General features: G+C 43.5%; 1 protein-coding gene across 13 annotated transcripts; it reads right to left on the reverse strand.

Moving 5' to 3' along the window:
* Positions 1-2637: 2637 nt before the first annotated feature.
* Positions 2638-12760, reverse strand: LOC140732484 (fucolectin-like). Of its 13 annotated transcripts, none has more exons than XM_073055205.1 (5): positions 12537-12753; positions 11601-11668; positions 10776-11061; positions 5913-6085; positions 2990-3125 (listed from the first exon to the last, which is right to left on the reverse strand). In XM_073055205.1, the coding sequence occupies exons 2-4, from the start codon at positions 11665-11667 to the stop codon at positions 5926-5928; spliced, it is 513 nt and encodes a 170-aa protein (XP_072911306.1). In that variant the 5' UTR covers position 11668; positions 12537-12753; the 3' UTR covers positions 2990-3125; positions 5913-5925. The 13 variants fall into 13 exon arrangements, with proteins under 13 accessions (XP_072911314.1, XP_072911306.1, XP_072911305.1 ...); XM_073055204.1 differs by having other exon boundaries at positions 12533-12753; XM_073055201.1 differs by having other exon boundaries at positions 11601-11689; positions 12479-12753.
* Positions 12761-12986: the final 226 nt, after the last annotated feature.

Raw genomic sequence — 12986 nt, forward strand, 5'->3', positions numbered from 1 at the left:
CTAGAAGGGCCGAGATGGCCTGTTTCCGTGCTGTAATTGTTATATGGTTATTCAAGACAGAGTCTGATAGATTTTTGATTCACCAGGGCATGACGGCATGTGGGGTGAAGGCAGAAGATTGGGGCTGAGAAGAAAATTGAATCAGCCCTGATGAAATGGCGGAGCCAACCCACTGGGCCAAATGGCCTATTTCTGCTCCTAAATCTTATGGTCCTATAGTCTTATTTCAGCAATTAACTCGTATTTTTCTCTTACTGCATTCTGTTTGTTATGTGTATGTGTGACTATATCTGTTAACTAAGTTGTTCTTGTTTTTATTATCCTGTGGTATTTTATATGGACAGTTCGTTTGGATTGTCCCATCTGTAATAATGAATGTTCGTAATATAATTTGTAGAACTGCTATTCTAAAACTGGATCAGGCTTGTACTTATAAACAGCAACACACCAACATCTGCAGATTATGTCTTGCTTGTGATTGGACTTATTGTCGGGGTGTGTGTGTGTGTGTGTGTGTGTGTGTGTGTGTGTGTGTGTGTGTGTGTGTGTGTGTGTGTGTGTGTGTGTGTGTGTGTGTGTGTGTGTGTGTGTGTGTGTGTGTGTGTGTGTGTGTGTGTGTGTGTGTGTGTGTGTGTGCGCGTGCGTGCGTGTGTATTTTAAAACAAGGTTCTGTGTATGACATATCCCAATTGTTTGTGCCTGTGTAAGCAATCAGATTGAGTTAAAGGCTGCAGGATTCGATAAGTTGTAGGAATATTTATGTTATGTTTGCAATCTCTGAATTTATCGTCTTGAATTTGTTAGTCTATTATTTTGAACTGTTTGATATTTTTATGCTAACCATCTGATCCTGTATTGCTTTTGAGTTCTGGGAAAAGGTCTTCAACTCTGAGCCAGGCATTTGACTATTCTTTGTTGACATGGTCGTCTGCTCAGATCATAGGAATGTCAACCTTATAATTCCTTAAGGTTGTTATAGCCGGAGGTGGTAATGGGGCAAGTTCCCACTACCTACTAAATGTTCCCAATGGTGAGTGCTTCAAATAGCCTCTGACAACCAAATCCAGCTCCTGGCCTTCACGCGTGGCTTACCTATGAAGCATGGTGGTGCCATTTCTACTTACAGGAGAAGGGGCAAAGGCAGGTTACTGGTGTTTTAAAACCAGTCACTTTGAGCAGATAGGTCTCAGCCATGGTTGTCAGCTCACCTAGGAGAAGGAAAGCTCTGATCTCAAACCTCTGCTGCCTTGCAGCTATACCCACACATGGGGAAGGCTTTGGGAGTAAACCCCCAGGGAAATATCTGGAGCTGGATTCCCTAAGGTAGTCCTTCATTGAGTTCAATGCTGACTGGCAACTCCTGTGATGCTGCTGGGTTCATCAGATGCATGGAGCGGAGAAGCTAGCTACATGGGCATCAGGTTGCTCTCCATATCGTACTGCACAGGCTTGTGTATCTAGACAGCTAGGATGCAACATCCATAGTCACTTCTGACCAATGGAGGGCCTCAGACAGACAGACATAGTATGCATAAACTTTTCTAAAATTTGCTATTGAAGTTCTTAATTTTCTTTGTAAATTTTTCAGATCCGCTTTAGCCTGATATATAGTGCCAAAATATGTTAATATGGGTATAGTGAAAGTATTCAATGTCTTCTGTTCTATTTTTACTACTGAGCTCCATTTGGCAGATTTTCTTCAGCCTTGAGGTAAATTTGGTCGAAGGTTTCCCCTTTATTGCACTATGACCTGCTTTCTTTGCAAGTTAATATTCTAGTTGTTTTATATATTCAGCATGTTTCATATATAAGGGCAATTTTTATGATGGGATGATACTTTGTTAGTTTATTTATGATTTATCCTTTAGGGTAAGAAGTGTAGGGGCTGGCTTAGGATTTGTTCTGCTTGAAAGGATAAGTGCCAGGATGGAGATCAATTGTTCCTCCCCACTGTGAATGATTTGATGGTGCAACTCAATCTGTAAGTAATCGGATTGAGTTAAACTGCTGCAAGATCCTGTAATATGGATCCTGTAATATGTAATCTGGCCCCTTGGTATTCTCTGCATAAGATTGCTCTTGCCCCTGGGAAATGCTGTCTCATTCTGCCCTGCAGAGCTGATGTACGGTTAGAATGACAATAAAGTTTTTGAATCTTCAACCTTGAATCTTGAATGTGTTGGTCTTTCTCTCAATATGGTGTGTGTGTGTGTGTGTGTGTGTGTGTGTGTGTGTGTGTGTGTGTGTGTGTGTGTGTGTGTGTGTGTGTGTGTGTGTGTGTGTGTGTGTGTGTGTGTGTGTGTGTGTGTGTGTGTGTGTGTGTGTGTGTGTGTGTGTGAGAGAGAGAGAGAGAGAGAGAGAGAACCACCTGGTCCTGTATTCGCCTTCTTCACAACTGACTCAACCTGGAGGTTCACCTTTAGGGTATCCTGCACAAGGACTCCCAAGTTCCTTTGAATCTCTGCATTTTGAATTCTCTCCCCATCACAATGATAGTCATGGAATATACTGGACTGGATGAAGGATAACCTCCCTACAACAGAGGCCGATCCACCATCTCTGTCGCCCACCACCCACTGCACTGGTTGGTTAACGTTTCATGATTGGTGTACACGGAGAGAAGAGCTTGAGACAGGGTTTGCAGAAACAGTTTCGCTGTTTTATTTAGACAGAGGTTGCATAGATAGGGGATTATGCACATGCTCAGAATGAGGGAGGACTGGTACAGGCTGCATGAGGTGATCCGAACACTGGACATCAAAGGCCTCGAAGGTCTTGGAGCAATCCCGGCCTGGACGGACCGGAGGTTTGACAGTCCAACGGCTTTCCCAAGGAAACATTGCAGGGCAAGCAGTGCAGTGGCAGACAAGGCTCCCTCTATCCCGCACTGCTCAGGCGTTGAGTGTGCCCATACCCGCTTTCTGGCCATTCCTACATGACGTGTTTTTTCTGGTCTCTCCAGTCCCACACCAACAACCGCTAACATTCACTCTAGGCTGGGCTACACAATCCCCGGTTGGCAAACCTGAAGACTGCTGCTTGAAGCGGGGTTCGACCGGAATGTCCCAGGACACAAAGCAGGATCCATCTGGGTCGGTGGCACAAGCCAGAAGCGCAAGATCATTCTAGAATGAGAAGCACAGTTAATATCAGAAGTTCCTGTTACATTGGGTGCAGCGCAATGGGTACTTGGTTATAGAGCATCATCCTTGCAAGGAAGTACCAGCCAATGATTGGTTACAATTCTAGACAGAGAAAAGAGTTAAATTGTACCACAGAGGCAAAATACAAAGGGGTGAAGAATGCAGGACTGAATTTAAATGCCCATAGCATTTGGAATAAGGTGGACATAATTACAGATTGGTCAATATGACATTGATGGCATCACTGAGTCGTGGCTGAAAGAAAGCCATAGTTGGGAGCTTAACAGCAAAGGACATACCTTGTATCAAAAGGATAGGCAGGAAGGCATGGCCGGTGGTGTGGCTCTGTCGGTAAGAGATTGAATTACATCCTTAGAAAGAGGTGACATAGGGTAAGAGAATATTGATTTTCTGTGGGTGGAATTAAGAAACTGCAAGAGTTAAAAAAACAATAGAGGAATCATACATAGAATCATATATAGGATACCATAAGTTTTCAGTTATACAAAGAATAAAAGGGAGGTGAGAGTTGTTATTGGACCACTGGAAAATGATGCTGGTGAGGTAATAATGGGGGACAAAGAAATGGCAGATGAACTTAATAAGTATTTTGTTTCAATCTTTACTGTGGAAACACTAGCTGTATGCCAGAGGTCTGTGAGTGTCAAGGAGCAGGAGTAGGTGCCATTGCTATTATAAAAGAAAAAGTGCCAGGCAAATAAAGAACTCTTAAGGTGGATAAATCATCTGGGCCAGATGAACTACAGCCCGGAATCCTGAATGATGTTGCTGAAGAGATAACGGATGCATTGGTCATGATCGTTCAAGAATGACTTGATTCTGGTGTAGTCCCAGAGGACTGAAATGTCATTCCATGCTTTAAGAACAGAGAAAAGCAAAAGAAAGGAGATTATTGGCCAGTTAGCCTGACCTCAGAGGGTGGAAAAGCATTGGATCCTATTTTTAGGGATGAAGTTTCGGAGTACTTGGAGACTAACAGTAAAATAAGTCAACATCAACATAGTTTCTTTGAAGGGAAATCTTGCCTAACAACTCTGTTAGAACTTTTTGAGGAAGGAACACCCAGAGTGGACAAAGGAGAGGCAGTGGATGTTGTTTACTTAGATTTTCAGAAGCATTTGATTAGGTGCTTCACATGAGGCTGCTTAACAAGATAAAATCCTATGGCGTTACAGGAAAGATAGCGGAATGGCTGACAGGCAGGAGGCAGTGAGAGGGAATAAAAGGGGCCTTTTCTGGTTGGCTGTCAGTGACTAGTGGTGTTCCTCAGGGGTCAGTATTGGGATTGCTGCTTTTCACATTGTTTGTCAATGATTTGGATATTGGTAATGATGACTTTGTGGCAATGTTTGCGGGTGATACGATGAAAGGTGGAGGGACAGATACTGCTGAGGAAGCAATATGAGTGCAGCAGGACATAGACAAATTGGAAGAATGGGTAGAAAATTGGCAGATGGAATACAGTGTTGGGAAATGTATGATCATGCACTTTGGTAAAAGGAACAACATTGCAGACTATTATCTAAATTGGGATTTAATTTCGAACATCAGGGTGCAAAGGGACTTAGGAGTCCTCGTGCAAGACTCCCAGAAGGTTAATGTACAGGTTGAGCCTGTGGTAAAGAAGGCAAATGCAATGTTAGCATTCATTTCTAGGGGAATAGAATATTAAAGCAAGGAGGTAATGTTGAGCCTTTATAAGACACTAGTCAGGCTGCACTTGGAGTATTGGCAACAGTTTTGAGCCTTTTTTCTCAGAAAGGATGTACAGTATTATCATCGGAGAGAGTCCCGAGGAGGTTCATGAGAGTGATTCCGGGAATGAAGGAGTTAACATAAGTGGGGCATTTGGCAGCTTTGGGCCTGTACTCACTGGAATTTAGAAGAATGCATAGGGTTCTCATTGAAACTTACCAAATGTTGGAAGGACCAGATAAGCTGAATATGGAGAGGATGTTTCCTCTGGTGGGGTATCCAGAACTAAAGGGTACAGCCTCAAAATTGAGGGGTCACATTTTAGAAGAGAAGTAAGGAGGAATTTTTCTAGCCCAAGAGTAGTGAATCTGGGGAATGCTCTGCCACAGACTGCAGTGGGGAGCAGGTCGGTGGGTATGCTTAAAGCAGAAGTTGATAGATTTGTAATTGGTCGGGGCATCAAGGGATGTGCTGAAATGGCAGGTGTATGAGGTTGAATGGGATCCGGGATCAGCCATGGTGAAATGACAGAGTGATATTGATGGACTGAATGGCCTAATCCTGTTCCTATGTCTTATGTTCTTATAGTCATTCCCCCACCCAAACCCGTCATTCCTCTGGTTACCGCGATGGAACCAGGGTCTCCTCAGTTACCACGCTGTCCTCAACACGTCCAAAATGGGGACAACTGGCTCGGGATACATAGGAAACAAGGTACTCGAGTTGGCGAGGGAAGAGGGGAAAGGAGTAGGGTTTGTGACCCTGATTGTGGGGAAGGTGGCTATGAAAAGAGACCGACCGCCTCTAACGCAGCAGGGCTCCACAATTAAGAAGCATTTTGTGACTCAGCAGACAGAACGGCTGCTCCCAGCTACAGAGAGTCAGGTTCGATCCTGCAAGGGGGAGAATGGAGGGGAGGGAGGATGGACAGGAAGAGAGCTGGCAGGAGCTATAGGCTGGGTGCGAGACGAGGGGATGGTGTGAGGGACAGTGAAGTGATTATTACAATGAGAATGAGGGTGAGCAGTGTGCGCTGTGGTGATCTGTACTCACATCATGAGCTGGATCAATGGGGTTCGTGCACCCCGAAAGCCTCCACCTCACACAGAGTGAGGGAACTCCGACACCGCGGCAGGAAGATGTTTATGTACCGACCGTGAACACCAGCGGGTTCGCAGTAAAAGTTAACAGTCTGTCCAGAGGGCATGGAGTTAATCCTTGCACATCTGAGATACGGGGGATGGGGAAAATGGAGAGGGAGAAAGTGGGAAAGAGAAAGAGAGGGACAGATAGAGGGGAAGAGAGAGAAGGGGGAGAGAGTATGGGAGAGAGGGAGGGAGAGAGGGGAGGGGAGAAAGAGATTGACATTAGATGAATCTGGCACACTGATAAGAGGATAAAAGAGGTCTTGAATCTTAGCAGACTTCAAACACCAACAATAAGTTACACAGCTCAGTCCTTAATTGAGCTACTGGACTGTCCGTCTCCCCGTACTGTTCAAACCCCCCACCCCAACCTTCTCCATTCTAGAAAGAACAATCCCACGAGGGTACATCTGCATATGGGGAGATTCTGAAGCCGTCACACAGTTCGGAAACCGGCCCTTCGGCCCAACTCCTCCATGCCAGTAATTTTGCCCACGGGAGCTAGTCTTATTTGTCTCCATTTGGCCCATATCATGCTAACCTTGCCTGCGTACCCGTCTGAGAATCTTTTAAATGCAGCATATGTATTAACCTCGAACACTTCATAGAACATAGAAGAGTACAGCAGAGATACAGGCGATTTGGCCCACAATGTTATGCTGAACCAGCTCAAACTCACCAAACACGAAACCTCCTGCTTACAGCATGTCCATATCCATCCATCTTCCTTACGTCCAGGTGCCTATCCAAAGGTCTCTTAAAAGCATCTTGTGTATCTGCCTCTAACACTATACCAGACAGTGCATTCCAACCTGAGTAAAAAATCTTACCCATCATATTCCCTTTGAACCTACCCCCTCTCTGCTTCAAAGCACACCCTCTGGTTTTAGACAATTCAACCCTGGGAAACAAATACTTTCTGTCTCTCATAATCTTGTAAACTTCTGTCAGATCTCCCCGCAGCCTCCCACACTCCAGAGAAAAGAAACCAAATTCCAGCCTCCCGAGATAGCATATCCCCTCTAAACCAGGCAGCATCCTGGCTGCCGGCAGTGGTGGAGGCGGATACAATAGGGTCTTTTAAGAGACTCCTGGATATGTATATGGAGCTTGGAAAAATAAAGGGCTATGGGTAGGCCGTGGTAATTTCTAAGAGAGGACATGTCCGGCACAGCTTTGTGGGCCGAAGGGCCTGTATTGTACTGTAGCTTTTCCATGTTTTATGTTTTATCCTGGTAAACCTCTTCTGCACCCTCTCTAAAGCCTCAACAGTGGGGTGATCAGAACTGTCCGCATTACTGCAGAGGCGATCTAACCAGAGCTTCATAAAGTTGCAAAACAACCTCCTGACCATTGCATTCAGTGACTCGACTCATTAAACCAAGCATTCCATAAGCCTTCTAAATCACCTTATCCACCTGAGCAGCCACTTTCAATGAGATATGAACTTGGATTCCAAGATCTTTCTGCTCAGCAACAATGATTTTGCCCTTAACAGTGTTCAGTCTCCTTGCACCTGCCCTGCCACCCTGCAACACCTCTCATTTAAACTCCATTTGCCATTGGATTAAACTCCATCTGCCAATTCTCAGCCAATATCCGAAGCTAATTTATATTGTGCTGTATTCTTTGCCAGTCTTCTACAGCATCTACAAGTCCACCAATCATTGTATCATCCACAAATTTACTATCCCACCCAACTACATATTCATCCAGCTCATTTAAATACATCAACAGCAGAGTCCCAGCACAGATCCCTGTGGAACTCCACTAAGTACAGACCTCCAGCTCGAGTAAGTCCCTTTACCCACTACCCTCTGTCTTCTATGCATAAGCCAGTTCTGAACCCAAATGTCCAATTCTCCACTGATCCCATGTATCTTAATCTTCTTTTTCAATCTTTTTATTATTATTATTATTAATATTAACATAATAAAATTGATACATAGATAATGGGATTACAAACATACATTTTTCAACTGAACATGAAAGAATACATAAGCAATAGTTACAGTATAAATGAGTATTCCCAAATCATGGATGATACAAGTAACCAATAAACAAGGCAAACCTAGGTATATCATAATATATATTTTTAAAAAACAGAAAAAAGAAAAAGAAAAAAAAATTATGCAAAAAAACTAATCTAACAATCTAATAACTAATAAGAAAAAAATGAAAAAAGAAAAAAGGGAAAAAGAAAAAATGAAAAAAAAGGGCTGTTTATAATATCTAACAAAAATACAAAATCATCAGTGTCGTCAACTCCGATCCTCTCAACATATGTAAAATCAAAACTGGAAAAACAAATAGGCTTGGAACAGGGTCATATTACATCATATGAAAATATTGAATAAATGGTCTCCATATCTTTTCAAATTTAATAGAAGTATCAAATATAACACTTCTAATTTTTTCTGAATTTAAACATAACATAGTTTGAGAAAACCAATGAAATACGGTAGGAGGATTAATTTCTTTCCAATTCAACAAAATAGATCTTCTAGCCATTAATGTAAGAAATGCAATCATTCGACAAGCAGAAGAGGATAAATGGAGTGAGTCCATCATTGGTAAACCAAAAATTGCAGTAATAGGATAAGGTTGTAAATCAATGTTCAATACCATGGAAATAATATCAAAAATGTCTTTCCAATATTTTTTCAAAAGTGGACAAGACCAGAACATATGAGTTAAAGACGCTATCTCAGAATGACATCTGTCACAAATAGGATTTATATAGGAATAAAAATGAGCCAATTTATCCTTGGACATATGAGCCCTATGCACAACCTTAAACTGTATTAATGAGTGTTTAGCACATATAGATGATGTATTAACTAATCTTTTATTTATTTAGGGATTAAAATCACAAAAAACTATAAGGACTTATTTAAGGTTAATTTTTTACCCCTAATCGATCAGATTAAATGTTTGTTTACTAAATGGTCACCAGTATCTTTATCTCTGATAGGTCGGATTAATGCTATTAAGATGGTTATTTTACCCAGGTTTTTATATATATTTCAAGTGGTACCAATTTTTATTCCGAAATCTTTTTTTGCTAATGTTGATTCAAAAATTTCCTCATATATATGGCAGAATAAAAATCCTAGATTAGGTAAAAAATATTTACAGAAGGCAAGGAAGGAAGGTGGATTGGCATTGCCTAATTTTAGATTTTATTATTGGGCAGTCACTATCTGATATTTGATATGTTGGTTAAAGGATTGGGATTTATCTTAATCTTCTGGTTTGCCTCCCATGAGGGACTTTGTCGAACATTTTACTAAAATCCACATAGATGATGTCCACTGCCTACCCTCATCAATCTGCCTCGTCACCTTGACGAAAAACTCAAACAAATTGGTAAGGCCAATCTGCCACGCAGAAACCCAAGCTGGCTCTCCCTAACTAGACCATGGGTTTCCAAATGCTCATGTAGCCTATCCCTAAGAAATTTTCTCCAGCAATTTCCCTACAACTGACATGAGACTCACCAGACTGCAGATTTCCCCATGTTCCCTTCTTAAATAGAGGAACAACTTTAGCCACTGACCAGTCCTTCGGGACCTTGCCAATGGCTAGAGAGGACAAAAAGATACTGATCAAAGGCCCAGCAATCTCGTCTCATTCCTCCTTCAAAAACCTGCAGTAAATCCTATCAGGCCCTAAGGACGATAAGTCGTTAGGAGGCCCAACACTTCCTCCTTCTTGACCTCTAAATGCCCTAACATATTTATACACCCAGCACTGATCTCCTGGTCCTCCACATCCTTTTCATTGAAAATGCTGAAGCAAAGTACTCATTAAGTACCTCACTCACATTCTCCCTTCACCCAGTGAAAAGTCAGTCACTTGGCCAGGCTCATTACCCAACACCACCTTCTCTCACTGGACCCTGCACATTGATTTAAGAAACCTTCCTGGATACACTTAATAAAATCAACCCCATCTAAACCTCTTTCACTAAGAAAGTCCCAGTTTATATTAGGGAAGTTGAAATCCCCCAGGACAACAATCCTATTATTTTTAAGTATTTTCTTTAATCTGATTACATATTTGTTCCTCAGTGTCCAGGTGGCTATGAGGGGGCCTGTTGTACAATCCCATCATTTTCTCCAGCAGTTCCTTCCACTTCTGTGTGAAAAGGTAACACCTGGATAACCTTAAAACATTCCCCTCTCACCTCAAAAACGTGCCCTTTGGTTTCCCACTCCCCTACACTGTGAGAACCACTGTGACTATTTGAGTTAACTACACCCTTCGTGAGTGTATATACCAGTATAAGGTTACGGAAATTGAAAGGCCAAATAAAATCGGTGTGGAGAGGATGTTTCCTATACTAGGGGAGTCGAAAACTAGAGGGCACAGCCTCAGAACGCAGAGACATCCATTTAGAACAAGGATAAGAAGGAATTTCTTTAACCAGAGTGTAGTGAATCTCTGAAATTCATTGACACAGATGGCCATCGATGTCCTGAGTATATTTGAGGCGAGGTTGATAGGTTCTGGATTAGTCAGGGTGTCAAAGGTTACGGGGAGAAGGTAGGAGTGTAGGGTTGAGAGGGAAATAGAACAGCCATGATGGAATGATGGAGATCCCCAACGGGCCAAATGGCCTAATTCTGCCCCAATATTGTATGATTTTACTCCCAGCTTCCTTCACTCGAGGGAAAACATATGATCTGTTGTGATGGGTGGGTGGTGCAAGTAGGCTGTGGATGTAGGAAGTGCCGGGCTATGGAGGGACAACTCGTCTCTCACTCACAGGGTGTTGCTGTTGCCGTTGTTCTCCAGCGAGTCCCCGATCCGGATCTCGGCTCCGTTGAGCCTACCACATCTCCTCGACTTCGCGCTGGTGATGCTGACCACGTAAATGCGGTAATGATTTTCCAGATCCACTCTCCACCAAGGGCGCGATTGCCGTCTGGTGCGGCTGCAGGAAGAGTGCCGAAACCGACTGTCCCTGTTTCCATCGATGGCGTTGCTCGCGTCTGCAAAGTGCGCGCCCGTGGTCGACTGGGTCGCCCGAACTCCAGCGATTACATTTTCTGCTACACAAGCCTCACGTTAGATATGACATAGACAGGCCACCGGTCGCAGGTCACAACGTCCGAATGTCTGGACACGTATCCCAGTCTGAGACACAGAGTGAAAAGCTCTCTGCATCTCACAGCTCTCAATGTCTGCACTCCCTGTTGCATCGTGCCTTCTCCAAATCTGGAGATGTTACAAATTGTTCCCTCTAATAAACTGTAGAACACAGGGCAGTAACAAACCCTTCGGCCCACGATGACGTGCCTGCTTCCACTACTACGGCAAGTTACCCATTCTCGGCACTTACACACTATTTGTAAAAAAAAGTCTTTAATCTTTCCCCCTTTCCCCTAACTAAAAAGCGTGCCCTCTGCAGTTTAACATTTCTCCCCTGGTGAAAAGATTCGGACCATCTAGCCTATATATAACTGTGATAATTTTTCAAACCTCTATCATATCTCCGTTCAGATTCTGAGACTCTAGGGAGAACAAGTCAAGTTTGTCCAGCCTTTCCTGGTAGTTCATCAACTCTAATCCAGACAGTGGAAGGTCTTACCTTGTGACTTCGTGCATGGACTTATCGTACAGAGAGTAGCGAACAGCAGCAGGAAACAGGACTTCATCCTATAGGAATCCAGAGATGGGCTGTGATTCACAGAGAGGACAGTCATAGTTGTACAATATTGGAATAGACCCTTCGGCCCAGCTTGCCCATGCTGACCAAGTTATCTACTTGAGGTAGAGGAATGAAGTAATACTGAATGGAACAGCCCTTCAGACCAAGTGGTCCATGCCACATCCTCCCTACTACTCCTAGATACTCCTGTCCATCCATAACCCTCTGAACGAGGGGCAGAATGTACGCATCCTGCTCCAGGCTTCAGACACAGGTCCCAGGATCCCAATACCGCTTAGAAAGTGAACGATCCTCACCATCTGCCGGCTGGTTCCTTCGTGGGACTACAAGACCGTAAGTCATACCGTACGGACAGAATTAGATCATTTGGACGAACAAGTCTGCTCCGTCATTCCATCATGGCTGGTTTATTATCCTTCGTAACCCCATTCTCCTGCCCTCTCCCTGAAACCTTTTGAGGTCTTTACTGATCAAGAACTTATCAACCTCCATTTTAAATATAACCAATGACTTGGCCTCCTTAGACGTCTTTGGCAATGAATTCCACAGATTCACCACTATCTGGCTAAAGAAATCCCTCCAAATCTCTGATCTAAAGGGACGTCCCTCTATTCTGAGGCTGGGCTGCTGTCTGCGTGACCTGGTCACCGAGTATTTCTCCTCTGGAGAATTCCCTCCTTCTCTGCAAAATTAGCCCCACAGTTCCCCAGTCACTCCACTCATACACTGGGCCCTTACAGCTGAGCATCCATCTGCAGTTGTGAAAGACTCTGTAAAAATGCTCACCCTTTAATTACCTGGGTAATGGTACTGCTCAAATTGGATTTCTGGGAGCAGTAAAAGTTGCTCACCTACCGCAAATCTCCACCAGAGCTGAGGAATTCTCTTTGGTCACATTTTATATCGAGTCAGCCCAGGGACGGTTCGGTGCCCACTGGTCAAATGGTGGCCAGAACAAGCTTTCGATTGGCTGAAAGATAATGCCATTTTGTCAGCTTTGGGCAATGGAAACATTGAGTAAAAGACACATGGAAGGAGAGGGGAAGTGCAGTGTTCAGCGACCGTTACTCGCCCACAGTGAGGAAAGAGAAAACGGTCGGCTGGAAAGGGGAAGTATGGAGAGGGGGTGTGCTCAGTCCCTCTCACCCCGGGGTACCTGAGGGGATAACTTCACTTTACTTCACTCGACCCATCACTAAGCTGTTCCCACGGCCTGTGGACTCTCTTTCAAAAACACTTCCTCTCATATTCTCTACATTAATTGTTAATTATTATTATTGTTGTTGTATTTTTATTTTTCTCAGC

The sequence above is a fragment of the Hemitrygon akajei genome, chromosome 8 (assembly GCF_048418815.1).
Source record: "Hemitrygon akajei chromosome 8, sHemAka1.3, whole genome shotgun sequence".
Taxonomy (NCBI): domain Eukaryota; kingdom Metazoa; phylum Chordata; class Chondrichthyes; order Myliobatiformes; family Dasyatidae; genus Hemitrygon; species Hemitrygon akajei.